This window comes from Myxocyprinus asiaticus, chromosome 48 (assembly GCF_019703515.2).
Source record: "Myxocyprinus asiaticus isolate MX2 ecotype Aquarium Trade chromosome 48, UBuf_Myxa_2, whole genome shotgun sequence".
NCBI classification, from domain to species: domain Eukaryota; kingdom Metazoa; phylum Chordata; class Actinopteri; order Cypriniformes; family Catostomidae; genus Myxocyprinus; species Myxocyprinus asiaticus.
This window is the reverse complement of record NC_059391.1, coordinates 7,274,415-7,296,698: the sequence shown is the minus strand read 5'-3', so window position 1 is coordinate 7,296,698 and position 22,284 is coordinate 7,274,415. Positions and strand designations below refer to the sequence as shown.

General features: G+C 38.9%; 1 protein-coding gene across 1 annotated transcript; it reads right to left on the bottom strand.

The window, feature by feature from the left end:
• Positions 1-7,508: 7,508 nt before the first annotated feature.
• LOC127437311 (zinc finger protein 469-like) lies at positions 7,509-21,340 on the bottom strand. The gene has a single exon (XM_051692160.1). It carries the CDS (start codon positions 21,338-21,340, stop codon positions 9,809-9,811), a length of 11,532 nt encoding a protein of 3,843 aa, XP_051548120.1. The 3' UTR covers positions 7,509-9,808.
• Between the last annotated feature and the right edge of the window lie 944 nt (positions 21,341-22,284).

Below are 22,284 nucleotides of genomic sequence, written 5' to 3'. Positions count from 1 at the left end.
TAATAAATACTATTCCAACTTTGTACTTACACTTGAGAATGCATTTGTATGTTTTGAAATCTTGTTTGCACTGTGCCTTGATAGAAGCTTACTTGATACAAATGTAAGTTGTTTTTCTTTTACAATTGTTTTATGTTATTTAAAACTGTAAACTTCTGCGACTGCCTATTTTGGCCAAGACACTTCTCAGTGAGTTTTTGTCCTGTTAAATAAAGGACATATAAAAAAAATAAAAATAAATAAACTTGTCATGTCTCACTTTTGCTTTAAAGGGTTAGTTCACCCAAGAATGAAAATTCTCTCATAATTTACTCACCCTCATGATATCCCAGGTGTGTATGACTTTCTTCACCTGAACACATTTGAAGGAAATTAGAAAAATATCTTAGCTAGGGCTGGGTATTAACACAGATTTCCCAATTTAATTGGATTCTCATTCACAAGCTCTCGATTTCATTCCGACTTTTGGGCCCCACCATATCAGCATTATTTAGTTGGCAGTAGAGCTGTTCGGCCATGACATCAATTTGTGGGTGAACCCGGAAGTCTAATTCGTCATGGGTTCCCTCTGGATTTTACTATGGGGTTTTATAATGGGGTTTTTCAACTTTTGAGTAAAATAAGATATGTGGTAAACATTACTTCACAATATGTGGACATTTTGTTCTACAACATATATTACACACTTTCATACTGTGTGATTTAAAAAAAAAAAAAAATTATGCAATTCAATACGGTTTCAAAATTAACGTTTGAAGTATAAATGTGTGTAATATATGTTTAAGAATAAAACGTCCACGTATCATCAAGTCATTTTTACCACAGACCTTATTTTACTCCTAAATCCAAAACTTCCATAATAAAACCCTATAGGAAAATCCTGAGGGAACCCATAGCGAATTCTCTTCAGGGTTTTATTTGCCAACAAACTGAACAGCTCTATGGCCATTGAAAACCCATATTGTTGCACATTTTGTGGGGTGATTTCATTATACTTTAAAAAAAGAAAATGATCAAATGGAGCTTAATTTGTCATTTTATTAGATTTCAGATCAGCCAGATTATTAGGAATATAAACCCAGGTATTTTTTCTTCTAACTTTAAGGTGTTTAGCATTTTCCTTTGAGATAAATTGTACTTGGATCTTTATGGCACATGCAGTGCATTAATAATTAATCGAGTTTTACCCCCAGGCTTTACACTTTTTTTTTTTTTTTCATTTGATCTTTTTTTGTGAAGAATTTAAGAGCTTATCATTAGACCTTAACGTTTGTCTTGGGGTGATCTAGTATTTCCATCTACCACCCACTGGCCTGGATCGCAGCAATACTTTTGGGTTGGTAATAGGTTTGCAGTTTCCACTGCAAAGCAAGTTGAAGCTATGTAGTGTATGTCCCTTAATACTGTCTTACGCAGCATCAAAGTACTCAAGATCTTAACTATATGATTCAAATTGATTGGTGGACTGAGTTTAAGGAAAAGTTCTTTTTTTCTTTAGCTATATGGCTTTTATCACTTAGACAGTAATTATGCAGATTGCATGGGGTGATTTAATTATTCCCCAAGATGGAAAATAATAGTAACAGCCTGTTAATGAACAGCGTTTAATTGTACACATGGTAATTAACACTAGCGAACGTGGCTGTTCCTCGCTACCAAGCGTCTATCCACGGCAACACATAGTGCACATGCTTATACAAAGGAGGAAAAAGTGTCACTATGGAAACAAGAGAAGGAATTCTAAATGCAAGTCTCCTGAGACACTGAAGTGAAGATAAAAAAACAAAACAAAAACAGGCCAAGCTTAGTTGTGTCTGCCACACTGGCAGGGTAATTTACAATGTCGTCTCCATCTCCGGGTCTGTCTGTGACACAAACAACTGGATAACCTAACTGACTGTCAGCTTTCTCATTTAATTCCTTCCTGGGAATGTGGCCACTTGGCTGATAGATTCGGTGAATGCATGTATTTTAGGTATACTTTACGTTTGTTTGTGTATATTTGTATATTAGCACCCTTACAGGATGCGTATTTACTGTATACGTATGCAGGCAGCTGTGACAATGTATATGTGGCTCTCAACGCAGCCTACATTACGCCACTTTAGCTAAGGCAATCTATTTTAATAACAGCTGCCACAGTCTTACCTTACAATGACAAATGAAAATCTAAATGACTTGGGACAGGAAAATTCCTGCGGGAGGGAGAGGTGATAGAGACATGCACACGTATGTGTGTGTTTGTGTGCGCGTGTGTTTGTGCATTCACAAATCTGGCTCTCTTGAGTTACTCGAACGTGCCGTAAGAGTCTGTTCCAGAAGTGTGGACAGCACACTCTCTAGTGCATAAAACCCCTGAACACTTTGAGCTCTCAAACCTGTGGCTGCAGGGAACAAGCTAATGCTACTTGATCCTGCAGCATGTAGCGTGTTAGGACACTTTGAATATAAAGCAGCTTTGCAACACAAACAGCCAAGGCAGGTGAATTGGCTCCTTATATTCTGTAACCAATGTGTTTCTTTTACGACGGAAAGGCTTGGTGATGACACAAGTGGGGGTGGGGGGAAATCGAGAGAGCCACACACACATTAAGAGAGAGAGAGAGAGAGAGAGAGAGAGATACAGCGGGAGGGGTAAACCTGCTCTCCTGTAAGGATGATGTCAGTTTCTGCAGCTGAGCCCCAATCTATACCTCACTGAGCCGAAGACTCACCAACACATTCCCCCATCTCAAATGAGGGGAGAGAGAGAGAGAGAGGATGAAAGAGAGTGGGAAAGAAACAGATGAAGGAAAGCAAGACAGGTGGTGGTGGTAGCTTGCACAGGTGTGTATCAAAGATCCCTTTTTGCTTCTCAATGACTTTGTTTTAATGTCAGTATATAAATCTAATTTATAGTTGTTTTTAGTGTTGTCTGTTTTATATAATTTTATGTCAATAGGTTGTTGAGGCATTTAACAGTGATTGGAATACCAAATATATTATTCTCTGCTTATGATATGCTAATTTCACAGATTAAGTGTCAGCCGTCACAAACGTTACAAAATGTACTCTTTAAATATCTATAGTTTCAGTGCTGTTGAATGAGTAGTTGTGTGACGGAATCTGAGTAATTTGGTATAGTTTAGATGCCAAATTTTATAGTCTATATTTAGTAAATATAGTGGTCCCTATTAACAGGCCTTTTTTTAAAAAAGCAAGAGGTTCTGTAACCCTTAGAGGAAATATGTAATTGCTATCTGAATGTGTCTTCAGAGATGTCCAGGAATGTATTAGAGAATTCAGTTCAACCCAGTTCTCTCTGTGGAATATAAAGACAAGATTAATACTCAAAAAATGAGTGTAATTCATTTGAAGCTGTGACCTGTGTTTGATGTTTGCATAAAACATTCCTTATTGCTTATTGTGAATCAGTGACCAGCCTCAGGATGGTAACAGGTAACCCTGGTTTTGAACATGTTTGAAACTGCCTGTAACAATCCTTTAGGGCTAAAATATGGCATTAAGTTGATAATATGAAAAAATATGGCATTATTAATATTATACTTAAACTAAAAAAAAAATCTGAAATATTTCTTATTGTATTTGTTTTAAGTTGTCAAAACTGATACAGACATAGCAAAAATTGTACTGTAAATCTATTTATTTTAACATATTTATGTATTTACAAAATATATATATATTTTTTTTTGTAAATACAAAAAATCATTATCTGGCATGCTGAATTTCTCACTAATCCGAGCCGGCAATGTTTGTTCATCAATAGCTGCACATTGACTCAATTTTCTAATTGATGTAATTAAACATCCGCCTGTCCTAGTGTGACGTCTACCTTGAATCACGCCGCTAATCTGAGTGAGTCAACAGCAGCACTGGGATTTACCATTAAAAAAAACACTGCCACGGCCTGTATCATTTGTGAGCTGCTTGACAGTTGGATTCCCTGACATTTTCAGTTGTCTGTCAGCAGGCTCTACCCTTGTCAATTGCGATCTCTCGCTCTCTTTTGCTCTCTTTTGCTCTCTCTCTCTCTCTCTCTCTCTCTCTCGCTCACACACACACACACACACACACACACACACACACACACACACACACACACACACACACACACACACACACACACACACACACACACACACACACACACTCTCAGACACATGCAATGTAAGTGCAAACTGCTTTACAGCTATTCACACTGGGAGAAAAATGCCTTAGGGGTATGACAGTTAAGGAGAGGATGTACCACTGGTGAAATGTGAATAGTTGCACTGTTTCAGGCGATGTGTATTAAGAATTAATGAAGTATTACATATTACCTCAGAGAAGAGAATAAACTGTGCTGCTAACAAGCCAAAATGGCCATTTCTCCAATTGTAAATTCATTTTATGCAGTTATAATTCTCTCAACCCTTTAAAATTGAGTTTATAACTATATTTTAAATCATTGAGAACCTGAGCGAAGGAATTATTTCAACTTGGAGGTGTTTAGCATTTCCCTTCGAGACGAGCCTTATCTAGTTCTTTATGGCACGCTACATTAATAATTAATTGAGTTTTACCCCCAGGCTTTAGACTTGTTTTCAACTGAACTTCTTTGCGAGAGCAATTTGAGAGCTCATCACCACGTATCTTCTGCAGTCTAAATGCAGAACTTGTGCTAAATGATGTGTCAAGGGCGCCAACTCATTACGGAGATGGTGCTCAGGTGTCTACGTTCCCATCACCCCAATCTCAGAGGTCACACAACCTGCTATCCAACTGGTTTGTTTTGGGGGCGGCTGCAATCATTTAAAAATCTACCTAGAACACTAAACAGAGACCCCGTGTGAACCCCGTGTAACTACATGGCCTCTTCAATTGCATGTTTTGAAATGAAGACATGCACTCAAGTTCTCTTGCTCTTTCAGAGCTCAAGTGTTTCTTTTGCTTTGCTCTACAGCATGTGCTGACAGCAGGTGGCATCTAATGTGACCTGAGAGACTGCTCGAGATTTCAAAAGAACAGTGTTGTACGTCAGTTGTGCCTTTTCAAAGCCCTGTGATGCATACACAGCCTCTCAAAGCTGTAAGTAAACATTGAGGAATGGTTTGACTTCGCTGTTGAGGGACCATCACTTGTGTTTTCTTTACTGCGCTCATTCTTTTGTTTTGAAAGTGTTTCCTCCTAATGCTGACAGGCGAGTCAAAACTCACAAAACGAGGTTCAAACAGGTAGGGCTGTAGCATGGAGCATAAGCAAACAATCGTTGGTAACGCTTTCTATGAAGCATGTGTACATAATGCATTAGAAAGGTATTCATAACGCGTTAAAGGTGCACTCAGTAATTGTTTCCCCATTAAAAAAAGTTTTAATCCTAAAGAAATGAATTTTAATTTTGCAAACATTTGTATAATAACATGAGCACTCACAAGAGATGAGGACTCTAGTCATATCAGTAACTTAATAAAAGCTGTTTTATTCTACATGGGGGAAGGGTGCCCTCACGGGGGGCGGCCATTTTAGAATCACATGACCGGCTGAATTCTACTCGCTTAATCTCAGTAACCATCTTGTTATTGGACACTTTCACTAAATTAATCATAGCTGAATGTGAATAGTGAATTTCTACAATGGCATCTGTATCTCAAAACTGTTGATTTTGAATGATGTTGCATCCACACCACCACTTTGTTCATGTCATCTTGGACTTACTGAGTGCACCTTTAAAATACACATTGTGATCCATTATCTTGTCATTATTATATTCCTAGATAGACATTTAAAGAGTATAATGCATATCTCATGACATAACACAAAACATTTAGTATGTATTTCAATGATGATATATTTTTTTTCAATGTTAAAACACTTTCTCCTGTCCCAGCTTAATATGTCAACTCTAAGTAAGCCATTTGTATGTTGATTTCACTGAACATTGTAACGTCATGGCTTTGTTGCGGTTTAAAAAAATGCTGTTTTTTTTTTAGCATCTCAACCAAGCCCGACAGAGCAAAATTGGCTCAACCAATAACATGAGTTTGGGGTGGGACTATCTGTTCCATTTGGTGACAAATTATACACATCACCTTTCCAGAGGTATGAAATAAGACATCATGAATGAATTATAATCCTAAATTTACCTACAGCTTGATAATGTATAATGCATGTTCATTTATTTTGATTTATAAAAAAAGCAGTTTTGTGTACATCTCATTTGCCATCATTAAATTGTGTTACATATATTTACCATTGGTCACCTTGATCTCTAGATATTGGTATTAGTATTGGCGAATGGAAAAAATATATATATTGGTGAACCACTAGTAAGTATTATAATTAATCATAACTGGGGTATTTATTAGAACATACAACTGATTTTACGCAGATATATGCTTTTATAATGCATTTTATATAAAAGCTGCCTAAGAAGTGTTAGCCAATGTTTTTGTTTTATATACATAAAACAATCATGGAATGGAAATTAAACCAATTTAAACGCTCAGTGGGAATGATTTAGATTTATCTGGCTGTCTTCTGTTTGGTTTATGATGGTGTGTTACTTGCTTGTAGCGATGCTTTTCATTGCCTTGATACTGACAAAACTGTCAGAGCTCATGCTGGTTTACACATGGGTATTCTCCATCCGAGGCATTACCTGTGCCGCATTTCCTGTTTATCCAGCACTGGGCCACTTCTCTAAACCTCATTTTTACCTGTTACTCTTGTAAATAGATGGCGGCTAAATGAATTATAAATTAAAGGCAAAATGAAATTTTTTCCATTAAGTATTGTGTTCTGGTACAGGGAGCTGGTGGCTCTCCCTGAACCAAATAGAGCCACATTTATCACTTTTTCTCCCGCTGTCTCTCCGTCTCTGACATTGGGGCAATGTGATGGAATGCTCAGTAATTTTCCATCAGTAACAAAAGCTGTGAGTGGCACTATACGGTGCTGAATAGGGACTGGGGGTTGCTGGGATTGAAAGGTGAGATTGAAGATGGCCTATGTTCCCTTTAGACTCCATGTTATTACCGCTGACCAGTCGCCCATTTCTATCTGGCCCTGATCTTCAGCCCTCCGTGAGTGGCAGTGCAGCGAAACTGATGCTATTTTCAGGGCCAGCCACAGTGATAATGTCACTCCACTTCAAAGAGCAAAGCTGTCCTGTTTCCCCGGAGATTTTGCTCACAGATGAAACAATCAGAACAGGCCTGACAAGGAGCTGTACAATTACTGCATGGTATCGAGAAAATTTTTTATAAAGTTTTCTTTTTCTCAAATGATTGACAGTCAATAATGCAAATCAGGCATCCTGATTATTTGTGATTTTTTTTTTTTTTTTTTTTGGCATATAAATTCATATATTAGCATTCGGTCACTGTATCTTAATGAGCACCTTGCACTGATTGTGGTAAAAAATTTGCTCTGAATAATTTCACCGAGCACTGTTTGCATAATTTAATTAAGATTTAATTGTGAATTTCATGGCATATTTGGTTAAAACCAAAAGAGTAGTCCATGGCAATTACATGATTGTGGCCAAAGCCTTCCAAAAAACAACAACAAAAAAAAAAAAAAACAACAACATAATATATATATCAGTATTTTTGTCTGATTTCAAGTAAAAATATCTGAACATCCTAGATTTACTTGAGAAGCAGTGCATAAGATATATTAAGACTTGTTTTCAGAGAATATATTGAATTAAGTGTATTTCTCGTACCCACAAAATGAAGTGAATTTATGCTTAAAACAAGAACAAATTGTCAGTGTGGTGAGAAAAATAAACGTAATTGCTTAGATATATTCTCAAGCAAAATTGATCTTGTTTTAAGGATGTGTAGATCTAGAACAAGAAAATACTGATTAAGAAAATGATTTTTGTAGACCTTTCATAAAATGTAACTGTCTTGGAAATGTCTTGCTGTAGACTCTTTCCCTGCCAAAGGTTTCAATTCATTCTTTCTTTCTTTCTTCCTTCCTTTCTTTCTTTCTTCCTTCCTTTTTTTCTCCCAGGTCCCTCCAATGTACATCTTGTAAGGCAAGAAGTTTTTACACTGCTGTGCTCCCATTATAGCTGTTGTGTCTTATGGCTTTTTATTCCTATGTGAAGGTGAATAAGTCTCATGTAGGGATAAAAGCCACTACACACACAGTGATGAGTCAACCTGAAATAAACATTTTATGGTACAAAGAAGTTTGATAACTTAATGCATAAATACACACTTGAATACTTGTTATACAATTTTTGTCACAATTTCTTTTTTTGCACACGGTCTTATTTTTACAAAGCTATCAATTTCTACTTACTAAAACAGGCTGTCAACCACTGATGCCACTATGATCTTCACATCTTCATTCTGATGTCAATTTAATGTGATCATTAAATGTGTATTCAAAGGATGCAATGTAGTGCTTGACTGATTAAAACATCAAAGCTGTTCTCCGTTTCATATTCATCCGTTTCTTATTTCTTATCACACGTGTTGCACTTAGTTTTATTATTTCACATTGTATTTTGCAAGAAGATTAATTATAATTAATGATAATGTCTCCCTGGATTAAAAATGGTAAGCAATTCTTGTTATAGTATTTATTATTCCAAGCAAACATGGGCAAATATTTCATGCAGTAGATCATTTAAAATTAAACAAAGGAGACCATCATAAAAGGTATAGAAACAAAAGGAGTAGATGCAAAGTTTTTAATTACAAAGTTTATATGATGCACTTTGTGATCCACTCAATAGCCTTTAGTAGGCTTTATATTTCCCTTTCTTGTTCTCTTCATCTTTTGCACATTATTAAAATAGAACTTTGACATAATGCATTGCACTGGAAATAATCTACCTACAATATTATACAATATAAGATACATATAAACATGATAAAGCACCTTTTTGTTCTAGGAAAAAATTAATAATTAAAGAACTGGGGGACATATAGATGGTTATTTGTGGGGGTTTTTATGAAAACATCAGTGCATGGGAAGAATTCCTAAGGGTTTCATGAGCAATAGATGACTTTAGCACCTGAGTTCATATTATAGATGAAATTATACTAAATTCAGTTTTGGAAAAGAAAAGGCTTTTCCTATGCCCACCTATGATAAGATTAGGACACACATGAACCCTTTCTTTTGATTGATCTAGCACAGCAATTTTTTTTTTCATTTCCTCTGAAACTGTTGAGTACCAGCAATGATTTGATTATATTATTGCTACATGTTACCTTCAGTTATAAGACATTGTGTTCACAGTACACAAATAATAATAATAATAATAATAATAATATAGCACCAATTAGTGATGATACAAAAGCTAATACTAATAAGTGTCTCTGCAATACAGTAAAGTAAAAGAGTATGAAAGAGTAATTCTCTGAAGCATATAAAATAGGCACACTGACATGATCCAGACTTAGGATGTCCTTTGGTCCTGTTGCTTGGAAAACATCTAAGAACATGTAATGAATATAAAAGTGTCATGCATTATTTGGAAAACAAATATTTTCAGTTCATTTTCAAGTAAAAATTTCTTTGTTGTTGTTGAAATACAGTCTCTTAGAGATAATGCTCAACTATAAAATAGAGAAAATAAACGTATTTGTAACCAACAAATTTATCCTATATTTATATATTTTGTCGTTGGTCTTTGCATATATGTAAATACACATTTACAAGTAGAATGCAATAAAGTGACTAAACAAGGAGTTAAATGATTTCACAGAGGAGGGTCATACAATCCTAGTCTCATGAATAAACTGCCTTAATCACATGCCTAGTGGCTCACTTAATTACCTCCTCGTTAATAGCATCCATTTAATCCTTAATTAATAGATTCAGAAGTGTCCTTCCTTAAAGGAATTTTAAAGCTAGTCAATCTTTGGCCAAACAGCTGGCTGAGGAGGTTGTTTTGTGACTCTGCAGTACGATATGACTGAGTCTCTATTGATCTGACCCCTGGTTTGGGCCGTGATTTATTAAATGAATTGTTCAGGGTTGACATCCTGGAAGAAGGGGAATGCATAAGTCCCCCAGGAACACTCTTTTTCCCTTTGCAATCCCCATTGAAGTGACGTACAATCTCCACCTTTTTTTGTGAAAAACTATTTACAGAACCTTTCTTTAGGTGAAGGCCCAGATTAGAAGACACTATTTTGTGCTTGGAGATGATTTTATTGCTGACTGTTTCATCCTTTACTGATGTAAGCACTGGATAGTCATTGGGAAGATCATTTTTTCTTTGTCCATCGATGTTTTCACACCTATTGGGTCTGAACTTCTTTTTGACCCTTTGGTCAATGCCAAGATTTTCCCTTGTAGTTGGGGATGGTGTTCTTTGAGAACTGTGCGGTGACTTTAGTTCTTTTCTTTTCTTTTGTTGCTTTATCGAGTCCTTGTCTTCACTTGGAGTTGAGCTGTGAGAGATGTTGGTGTGACGTGCAACATCAGTTGTACTAAGGCACCTTGGGTTATTTTCAAGACCTTGTTTCACATTGTCCGTAGACTTGGCCACAGTTATGCGCTTAACCAGATGAATAGATGGCTGTTCACTGTTCTGCGCTGTGTGAACAGCTTGTTTATTCTCATTTTTTTTGATGCTAAATGAATCCTGTTTTGTTTGATCCTGGTTCAGTTGGTTTGTCTCATTTGAAGACTGCTTCTCAGATGAGAGGTCAAAGTCATTGCAAGATAAGAGGCCTCGTATGTCTTGTTTTGTTTGGCTTACATTTGCTTGACCGCACACTTGTATTGTGCATAGATCTGAGTCCCTTGTTTCCACCTGTTCACTTCCATTTTCAAGGTTTACAGATGTATTTGTCCCCTCCATGTCTCCGCTACATTGGGTATTGCTATCGATAATGTTTCTTTCTGAAGCTAGCAATGTAGTCGGAATTGCACTACAGTCATCTTCCATTTTAACGTCACAAATCTGTGTCAGAGCTTCTTTATCAACTGTATTTACCACCCTGGTCTCACACTCTTGGATTTCATGAGATGGGGAGCAGCTTTCATCCTCTTTCTTCAGCTCTGTTGTGAGAAGACTTTGTTCAGCAGAGTTTTTTGGTGTTGGACAATGTGTAATATCCCTGGAGACCTCAGGGAAGCCCTCAGCTTCATCTTCAATTTTCACACTGGTATTGTTTGTCTCAGCAGAATGCTCATGATTACTATTCTGTGGAGTGTCTGCTATGATGGGCAACACTGACTTCATGCCTTGCATGTCAGTACTCTTGTTTAAGCTGAGCGATGGCATGGCGACAAAACCATTGTCTGAGCTGCTCACGATTGCCTTCCTCTTCTTGTTCGGTGGCATGTCAGATTTATCGACATTTGAATTAAAAGGCTTGCAAGGTCTTACGACTCCCCTGAACTTGAAGATTTTGTTTCCTCCAGCAAGGTGTTTCTCCATATGGCGGTCAAACTGTTCCTTCTTGGAAAAGGTGTAGTTGCAGGTGCTGCATATGAAGGATTTCTTGATTACATGCATGACATCTGCACATAGTTCACAAGTATACAACGTAGTATGTTTTGAGTCTAGCTCATCCATCTCCTCATGCTTCTTTTTCATATGATCTTTAATCTCCTTTACTTCTTGGTAGGATACTGGACATTTATGACACAGAAAAATCTTTTGCAAGCTGTGAACGACCAAGTGCCGCTGAAGCTTGAAGGGCTTTGGAAACTGTTTGCCACAGTGATGACAGTCCCTTGATGGATCTTTGCAATTAGGATGTATCTCAGCATTTTTTGAAGAAGTCTCTGCTTTAGGCAGAACCTCGAGCATTGTCAGTGCGCAATTTTTACCTCCTCCCCCAATATTCATTTTAGTCTTCAGACCTGTGAAATCGGCCTCTTCTGGAATCTTCGTCTCTTGCCCATTTACATATAAAGAAGCTCTTCTCTCTTCTTTAGATGAATGTTTAACATTGTCTCCTTTTGCAGGCTTGCTGGGTCGATGCAGCATAATTGAAGATATAAAGTTCTTCACAGCATTTTCCTGCATAAAACTCCCTGGCACATCCAGGAGGGAACTCTGAGACTGTCCTCTTCTCGCAAACTGTGTGGCATGCTCTCGCAGGTGTTCATTGTACATCCAGACATCTGAGATTTCTTTCAAGCACATGCCACAAGTCCAACCGCCTGCTTTTTTCTTGGCGTGTTTCTCCCTGAGGTGGTCCCGAAGCTGTTCACGGGAGCTAAATTTGCGCTGGACACACATATAACAAGTTGGGGGAGGTGATGGATTATGAGAGAGCTTGTGGAAATCCAGTTCACCTAAGGTGAGAAACCATGTGAAACACACCTTGCATTTGTACTGCTTATCCTTGGGTTTCAGTCCAGGTTCAATGCGTTTTCTGCACTTCCGCTCTGTAGGTTTTTTGCAGGGTTTTAAAGGATCTTTCAATTCAGTGCTTCCAATGGTTTCAACCACTGGCATATCCCTCCCAGTCTCAAAAAATGGTAGAGCAAGCTGAATTGAAGTGTCAAGGCTTGGGATCTTAATGCCAGGGGAGTGAGAGGCATTTTCTTGGACACAGACCAGTTGGAGAGGGTAAGCTGCAGCAGGAATCACTGGTATGCAATCTTCCTGAGGAACTGTTGACTCTGTGTTCTCTGTGACTGTGCCTTGTGATTCATCCTGATGCACTAAGGGTTGTCTAATTGTGTCATCAGTAATGCCAGTTTCTGCAGTTTCCTTGCATTCAGCCTGATGATCCATTAAGTCATCTTTTGAGTGACAAGCGTTCTCTATACAGCTGTTGACTGAGCTTTTGTGACACATCTCAAGCATTTTAGCATCATCAATTGATATTGTTTCATATTCACAATTGTCATTTGGGTCATTAGTAAACATTTGGCCCATCTTGTTTTCTTTGGACTCCTCGCACTTATCAATAAATACATTAGTGGGAGGATAGTCTAGAAGTAAACAGGACAGTTGTTTTGGCTTTTTGTTGCTTTTACCGTAGACTCTTGCACATTTCTTCCTTTTTCTGTCAAAATTTCTTGGGAATAACTGAGAAAAAGTGCTTTCATCATCAAAGAAATCCTTCAGATCAGGTCCTAGTCCTGGAGTACCAGTAAGTGCATGGCTGTTTTCTGTGAGAGAACAAGTGTTCTCATGCTTGATATCCACAGTAGAATCCGCAAGTGGGTAGTTTATCTCTTCTGTGTGAACATATTTTGGGTTAATATCGCAATACTTTGTCACAACATTATCATCACATGTAACTTCTTTCTCATACAATTTGGAATGTTCTATACAAGTTTCTTTCTTTTGCTCTTTGGTGCTGACAGTTCCAATGCTCTTCTGCTCCTCTCTCACAGTGTTATCCTGATAGCTGTGGCTGCTATTTGGGCCCTGATTTTCAGGTGACTTTGGACAGTTTTCATGCACTATTGAGGAGAAATCCGGAGAGATAGCCTTCAATATATCTGTCTTAAGCATACTGAGTACTTCATCTGAAAAAGAGTCTTGCTTTACCAGTTTTGGGTCAAACATTTCACTGCTGATGTCAATGGTATTGTTATTTCTTACTTTGCTGATGTTATTTGCTTTTTCATTTACACATGTTGCCCGATCCATAACATGACTTTCTGGGATGTTTGAATCATCAGCTTCATTTGCAATATTTTCAAAAATAAGAGGTGGATCTGCTTTCGGTCCTTGTCTAACTGAGATTTCACTTCTGTTGGAATGTGAAAAAACTGTTGGACCCATATCATCTATGCTGTCTTTCAGCACCTTTTCCACTGGGTGTGACATATGGTAAATGGGTATGAACACTTGACTGCTCATATTTACATTTTTAATGGGTGAAATCCTTTCTGCCTTTACTACATGTTTCATGGCTTTGTGTCTTTTAAGTCCAGGTAGAGTACGAAAGAACATTTCACATATTTCACATTGAAATTTTCCTTGAACTGCATTTTGTGTACCACCCTTTCTCTGTGAGATTTTTGTCTCGCTTTGCTTTAAACACTGTCCTTCATTTTGGACAGGTGGGCATGTAAGATCTATCAGAGGTTTAAGTGTCTCCTTAACATCTGGCATAGTGGATCTCTGCAACAGTGCATCATGCTCTTTGGTGGTGATCTGATTTTCTAGCATCTCAGAATCTACTTTCTTCAGAAAGTTGAGGTGTAGATCCATGTAATCAACTGTTGCAAGTGGAACATGACCTCCATTCATGTTATTTTGGTGAAGTTTTGAGAGTTCAGAGTCAACTGGAGTGATGTCCTCAACATAATTACTGCTTGTAGCTGAGACAAGTGAAAATTTGTTTTCATTTTGGTCAGTATTGTCATTTATAGAGGTTTCTGGTATTTCAAGTCCAATCAAGTGACCCTGAATATTCAGACCGTGTCCATTTTCATTATGCAGTGGGCTGGATGGCAATGATTTATCAAGAGATGGAGCACATGAACTGAGAATGTAATTGTCTGTGGAGCATGATTTTATTTCAGACTGGTCATCTCCTTTGTTTACACATTTAGAGGTGAAGTTGTAGTCATTGGAACATGTTTCACTGTAATTCATAGGGCTTGGTTTCAAATCATACAGTAAACCCTTATGCTGAGAGACATCCAGTGCATCAGAATACTCAGAAGTCTCCCCAAAAGATTGTTTTGAGATGCTGTCCACAGCCAACAGTGTTCCAGGGCTAGACATTTTACTCTCTGTGATTTCTACTAAATCCAGATGGGGAATAAATGAATTACCTAGTCTTGTAGCTGCTGAATCAAAAGCATCTTCTGACCTTCCAATATTTATGTCCTCCGAGTTTTTGTCTTCCAGGGCTGGTCTGTTTTTACTCAGCACAGGACTAACTGTGTTAAAATAATTCAAGCCATTTGGTAGTGGACTGTTGTCTCTCAGCTCAGAAAGGCTTTGGACAGAGTTGTGAGAAAACTGTGGGTGCTGAGTCACAGGTAGAATTTCAGGATTCTGATTAATGTTCTTTTCTTGATTCTCTTCACATTCTGGTGCAAGAAACAATATCATATCAGGTGTGGATCTTTTCACACTGTCTGTACAATCATGGTCATCTTGACCCGCAGGAAGATGTCTAGGAGAAGCCATTTGTTGTGTATTAATTTCACAAATCCCACTATGTTGTGAAGGGGTTAACAAATTGTCCTCACTGCAAGGAGAATTGTTGTTTGAAAGCAATGGCTGGACGTCTGCATCAGAGAGACTGTCTGTTGTTCCCCTTATTTTGTCACAGGCAACAAGATTCTCTTCATAAATGGGTTCTGGCACCACAATTAGAACTGACTTTTCGGCATCATATTTTTGCCTTTTTTCTTTTACACATATAGTGTGTATATCTTTTAGTATAGCTGGGGATGTTGAGAGGTGGGATATTTTAGAGTCTGAACTCAAGTCTTTAAGGTGTTTTACATCAAACAGTCTTTCATTCTCAGCATTCTCAGTTTGGTTGACAGAAGACTCACAATGTTGTGCAAAAATGGAGACTACAGACTTCTGTGAGTTAATGTTGTTCGATGAGTCCACACAGCATTTCGTTTGTGGAATCTCAAAGGAGCTCTCAGCAAGCTGTTGTTCATTAACTACTAATTCACTATTACAAAGAGTCATGTTACTACTCTCCATGAGGCTGGCTTTTGTTCCATTGTTTGACTGTGACTCTGCAATGTCACTAGTTGATGACTCTTCCAGTTTATCTAAAAAAGTGTTTGTCTCCACAGAGAACTTTGTCAGCTCTACTTCTGAGTTTTTACATTCCACTTTTTTAGACTCATCATTGTGTTCTGAGTTTTCATTGTCTGGTTTTTCATGCACCTCAAGAACCTCAGACTCTTGATTAGGTGATGACTGAGGTGATGTAAACCCTGAAGACAATGAATCTGAGATCACTTCCAGGCTCTTCATCAGATTTTCTGTGTACATTTCATGTTCTAACATCTCTTCTGACTTGCTTGTAGTGTCAGTGTCCAAAAACTCGCTCCTCTCAGTTTTGTCCTCTAGATGCAGAGGTGGGCAGTTTGTTGTGTTCAGATCAGTCAGCCCCATGCTGTCCTTTATATCCAAATGATCATGTCCTGAATCATTTGATGTGTTGATAGCAGAGGAATGTGTTGGAGTATGAAGGCCTTGTTGAACACACATCAACCCAAACTGGAGGGGGCTGGACCATGGTAAGTCAGGTTCTGGCAACATCGGAGCTTGAGAGTCTACTGATGCAGCAATCGGTAAGTTCTCTGAGGGACAGTTCATCTCTAAGGTATTGTCTTCATTTTCACTTTCAGGGTCAAGTCTCAGTGGAGAGAATTTGCTCATTGTCAGCTGTTTTGTCAGCTCACTGTCTAATGGTGGTGGGCTGCTTAGCTTAGCTGTTTGGAGCTGACTTTCAAGCTCTGTAACAATTCTTTTTATTTCCAGATCATCAACTAACACACTGCTGTTGAGATTTGGATTGTAGTCCATTAATTTTTCAGGCAAAGAGAAGGGTACATGGTTAAAATTTGACTTATTCTCATTGGACTCAGAGTCCTCTTTGTACTGAGAAATCACATCTGGAAGCTCAGGAGTAACGTCAACCATCAGATTCCAATCTCTCTGCTCCAAGAATGGCGAGAATGATGATTCAAACAGTTCCTTCTTATCTGTAGTGGTTTCCAAAGGACTAAAGCTCTCTTTGGCTAGCTGAATCTCTGGATAAAGATTATTCTCAAAACCTCCCACTGATAGGTCACCAAACATTGACGTTGTATCAAAAGAAAGGGGTGACTTTATGAGACTCTGATCATGTTCTGAAGTATAAGGCATGAGACATTGCCCATGTTTCTGTGCAGAAGTATCATGGGATTTTAAAGGCGATAAACACACTTTATCCATGAGTGAATTGCAAAGAGGTGGGGGTTCAGAGAATAGATCACTTGAGCTTTTCTTGGCTTCTTCACTGGATGGATTGTCATTGCTATTTGTCTCTAAAATGGGCACTGTGGATTCAGAACTGCATGTTCTCTTTTTGTGGGATTTATCCTTTGATGTAACAATATCTTTTTTGAGTTTAAAAGCATGGCTTGAGTCCCTATTGTTGGTGGTTTCCACTGGATTCAGTGCTTTGCCAGACCCTTTGGGTGATGTGATATTTTTTGGAAAATCTTTTTTGAATGGCTCCTCTGTGGTCGCACGGATGCCTGTCTCAAAACCATAGTGGTCCCCTTTTTCCTCTATTTCCACTCGGGTGGTTTTGAATCTTGCGAGGCTGACAGTGCTTTTGGTCATCGTATGCTCAGATGCAGTCTCTTCAGTCTTACAGATAATGCTTGAGCATTTTGAAGTAGTGAACCCATCCTTGTGTTCAGTGAGTAATATCTTATCAGTGCTGAACCTTTTTGTATTTTTTGTGAAGGTTAGAGCCAGTGATGTGCTTGACTCTTTCCGCATCCTTGGTGGAGAGTCTTCGTACCCATTCTGCTCAAGGGAGTCCTGATCTTTCCTTTGTACTTCCATTCTTTTCTCAGATTCTGAATCTGTATGATCAGTACTTTTGGGGCTGCTAATGCTATCGCTACAGATACTTAAAGATGTGCTGAGTTCACTGCTTGTGGAAGACCTACTGCTTCTTCTTCGCAGCCTCTGGTGACCAGGGGTTTCTTTAATCAAAGCTGGAGAGGCATCCAAAGCTTTCTTGGCTTCAAAGCACTCATTTTTGTTTTGTTTCCATGAACTTTCCGGGCTCTTGTCAGCAAGAATCCTCCCCTTGCACTCTTTAGTGTAAGTGTACTTGCAGCGAATGCTCTTGCTGAGGCGCCCCTGACTGGCTATCTTTACAGGCTCACAGTCCTCATCTGAGTCTGAAACATAGTCATACTCTCTAAAAGTAGGGTTCTGCACTGCAGGAGTCACTCTTTCCATCACTAGTGAAAATTGCATGTTTTTTGTGCCTTTTACATGCAGTTTGTGTAACTTATTTTTTTGTTGAACAATTTTGTGAATTAGCTCTTTGCTCCAGCTTCCACCACTGGTCCTTTTCCTTTTCCCCTCTGTTGCTATTGGTTTCTGAGCTGTAGGATTTTTGGTGGCAGAGGTGGATCTAGGACATGTTGTTTTAACTAATGCTGTGCGGCTTTGCAAGCTTTTAAGCCCACATCTTGCAGAAAATTTACTTGATAATAGGAACTTGGAACCATAATCGTTTTCCTGGTCTGTTTTTCCTGACTTTGCTTCCCACTCAATTTGTTTGCTGGACTCTTGTAACTTTGACTCTGTTGGTAAGGTTTCCATTTGAAGGCCTTCCTCATTTTGCATTGACATTTGATTTTCTTTGAAAGTGCTGTCTGTGTGTTTGCTGTCAGAACCAAGGCTGTCTAAATTTGAGTCAAATGGATAAATGCCATGTGCTTGAGGTTTTTCACTAGATGTTGACTCATTGTTTGTTCTACCTTCAAATATTGTTGACTCTTTAGTTGTCAGAATCTGTCTTGTTGATGTGCATTTAGTAGTGGTGAGATCATCATCAACAAATGCATCAATAAAGCTGCTATCAATCTCTGCATTGTCTGACTGATAACCTAGTCCATTCAAAGCCTCTGTGATAAGGCTATCCAATTTGGGATCTTCCATCTCTAAGTCAGGCAAGGGTGCAGATGGTAGCATCAGTTTCATTGGATCATCTTTTATATCTCCTTTGGTTTCATTATCTGGCACTATGTCCCCATTCTTGTTAAGTCCAAGCAGTGACAGATGCAAATCGGAAGAGCTCCGTAAAATTGCATAACTGGATCCAGATGACATTGCTTTTGTGTGGTCTGTCTGAAATTTCCTTGTGTCCTCCACTTTTGGCACATCTTTTAAGTCATTTTGTGCAAATGTATGCTGTCCACAGTACTGCTTATGGTCAAGAAAAGAGGCAAGATTATTAAAATTCTGATCACATTGCTTGCATGTCAAAAGCACATCCAGTTGGTCAAGGTTAGCTGTGGCTAATGATGTGGCGAGTAGTTGGTGGGCAGAGTATGGAGGTGGAGGATGGTGATCTGTTCTGTTGGGGTCTAAACAACCTTTCCCATTGTCCATAGTGGGCTTTGAATGCCTGTTATTTGGTATGAAACTTATAATGTTCTCTTTGGCACTGTCTTGTTTGTAGTGTAAGCCTCTGGATGTGTCAGAATGGTAATGGTGCTGGTTAGTGTTATTAGTAGTTATTAGGTTATTGGATGATATCAATGCTTTATCCTGTTGCTGGTGATAAAACTGAGGGGACAGAACCTTTGAAATTTGGCTGTCATCAGAGTTACTGTTTACAGAGTTTGTGGAGGCTGGTGAAAGTGAAGAGCATGTACTGCTAGAGGCTGGATTTTGAGTGGGTGATTGTGAAGGAGAGTCATATGGAGACACCATCCTTAGCCCTATGGGTGCTACATGTAATGGAGGGTAGGTATAGTTTCTTGATGAAGTCACAGGCATTGCCTGGTTCATGCCAAAGCACAATGACTTATTCTTGGCATCACACACCTGTTCTTGATTCGTGTCCACCTTATTTGTGAAATGACAGGGTGGAATTGTATTGCAACCTTGGCTGACACTATCTTGCCTTTGATTTGAAAAGCCCTCATTTGTCTTTTTGTTGAGAAAGTTGTTAGAACTTTTTTGGTTGCTATTTTTGTGTTGCTTACCATCATCTTGCCAGTCTGATGGGCCTACCAAAAAAGTGAGCTGCTGATTGCTCAGTTGCCTGGAATGGCCAGTCCTGTTTTGGTTGGGCAAGGCAGTTGTGAGGTGTATCTGCTGCCAAGGCAAACGGCCATTCATGCCAGTGTTTTGCCTTTGTTCTGGTGCAGGCTGGTACTGATAGGGGTAAGGTGTAGGAGTTGGGTCTATGAGTGGTGGTGGAAAGGCTTTGTTTTGTCCTTCCCATGGGTGTAATACCCTGCTGATGTGGTGTTTACTGACACTTTTGTCAACAGGCACTGGGCCAACGTGAACACCATTATGTGGAGGACTAATTACATGTATTTGGGAACTTGAACCTTGTGATTTATTCCTAATATGATGGACACTGCCTTGAATAAGAACTCTCTGGCTAGTGGCACCATTTTTGTGATGGCAGTCTCTCTTGCCCCCTAATGCAAGGCCAGTGTCCCGGCTGTCTATTGGGCTAAAAGAATCACATTTATCTGGAACACTCTTACTCTGATCTGATTGGCGAGTGCCTGATAGCAGGCTGTCATTTGCTGGGACAGAAGGCGGCACACCAAGTGGAGTCTGCATGTACTGGGGTGTTTTAGGTTGTAATGGGTATGACTGTCTGTCCTCTATCTGGTCATTACCAAACTGTGTGTTAGTTTGCATGACCTCAAGCCCTTCCCCAGAGGACTGAAAGGAAAATGGATTATGGGAAACCTGATTAGAAATATTAATATAGTCTTGGGACTGGGTATTCGGATCACATGGAAAGGGCTCTGGTACTGACTCCTCTAACAATGGGAATCCATACTGAAATGGCAAAGGCATAAAACTACCATTGGCCTTGTTCAAGTCCACAAGGTTGGTCTGCTTTAGTGAAGTAACACCAAAACTTGTGTTTCTGAAAGTCCTATCTGGAGACTGCCAAGTGTCTGTTTCACTCAATTGAAAGTCAGGGAATATATTTTCATTGCCAGGTTGTGTGCTGTTGCACTCGATTGAGCTGGTCTTCTGTTGCTGCTGTTGTGGGGTGGGTGGTTGATTCTGGAGAGCAGGCCCTCCAGGTGTGGAGCTGACTATCTGTGAGGTATAGCTTTGAGGAGTAAGGTTGGGGGAGCTCTCCTGGAAGCATCGGTTGTAGTTTTGCTCCTCCTGTTGCAGTTCGGCCTCTCGCTCTGGAATACTTGGCACGTGGAACCGATAGCTGCCTGAGACAGGGCCCCTGCTAGACTCAAGCTTCTTTGGAGGTGACACTTTCTGCTGTGGATAAGCTATTCCGATTGTGGGATTTGGGCGTGGGTTTGTAATACTTAATCTGTACAACTGCTGTGGGTTGCTACGCTCTGCTTTCCCAGACTTTCTACTTTTGTCTCTGTTCCGACTTTTGCCACTAGGTGACTGAGGGCTTTCCTTACCACTAGGCCACGTCCTGTTGCTGCTGAACGAATGATTTTGCAATGACTTAAAATCAATCTTTCCAGCCTGCTGTGGCCGAATAATGGCCTCACGTTGCTGCGTGCTGTCCCTCTCTTTTTCTGCAAACTTTGCAAGATTGTTCAATGCTTGTGGCTCCAAACTCACAAAGTGCTCAGGGGACTCTTTTAAGCTTTTGTGCTCAACAGCCCTCTTATCCTGATGTTTGGACTCATTATCCAGTTCTTTGGCATCCAATGACTGTTTTGTCTCTTCAGTCATGATGCTAATTTGGCTAGTTCAGTGCAATGGTCCTTATCTGCACAGGCTGTGACATGGACATGTCATGTTTGAGTCTGAATCAATAGGCCTCCGGTAACAGAAGCTCGAAGCACAGGATTATTTCCCTCTCATTTATCTCTTCATTTCCCCATGATTGAATCCTTAGCTGTCATCATCTTGGAGTTCTGGAATTGGAGGAGAAAGGGTAAGAAAATGAATGGCAAAGTTGTCAGTTTAGATTGTGCTTTACATGTTTATAAATAATTAATATGGATGCTGCAAGATCTGAAGAAGGAAATAGCAATTGTCACATTAAATAATAATACTATACTATACTATACTATAAATGCAAAACACAGTAACACACATTTCATTTTTACTACTCAAAATTAGTTACTTGTATTACCAAAATGGTGCCTCTTCGACAATGATCTGTCCTGTGACAGATGGATTTAGCTCAACTTTGCTCAGATTCAGAGAAAGCATAGTGAGGAAATTTGATAATCCACATTTGGCTGGACAATTAAAATATATATATACATATATATATATATATATATATATATATATATATATATTAGCCATTTTTCTCAGTTTCAGTGTTTGCATAATTACTATGTGTGCCTTTATAGGGTACTACTGTATAATATACAACAGTACGTTATACAATACTATACATGTTTATCAAAGAAGAAATACTATTTCAAATGAAGTCAGAAAACTGTCACATAGGAGCAGTGGAATGAAGACTGAACCTATGCAATTCCATCTCTCACCTGAAGAGGGAAGAATTGCATCAGTTATGCCACATAATGTAGCCCTCATTCAGATGTGATAAATCAACCAGTATTACAATTTAAATCATGAAACTGTACACAAAGTGTACCACATTTGTAACTTCTTTATAAAAAAATTTCTTAACCCCAGCTGAAAGACTTTCAATT

What these genes read in the sequence shown, in the direction of transcription:
- LOC127437311 (XM_051692160.1), bottom strand. Translation starts at nt 21,340, where the DNA reads ATGACTGAAGAGACAAAACAGTCATTGGATGCCAAAGAACTGGATAAT.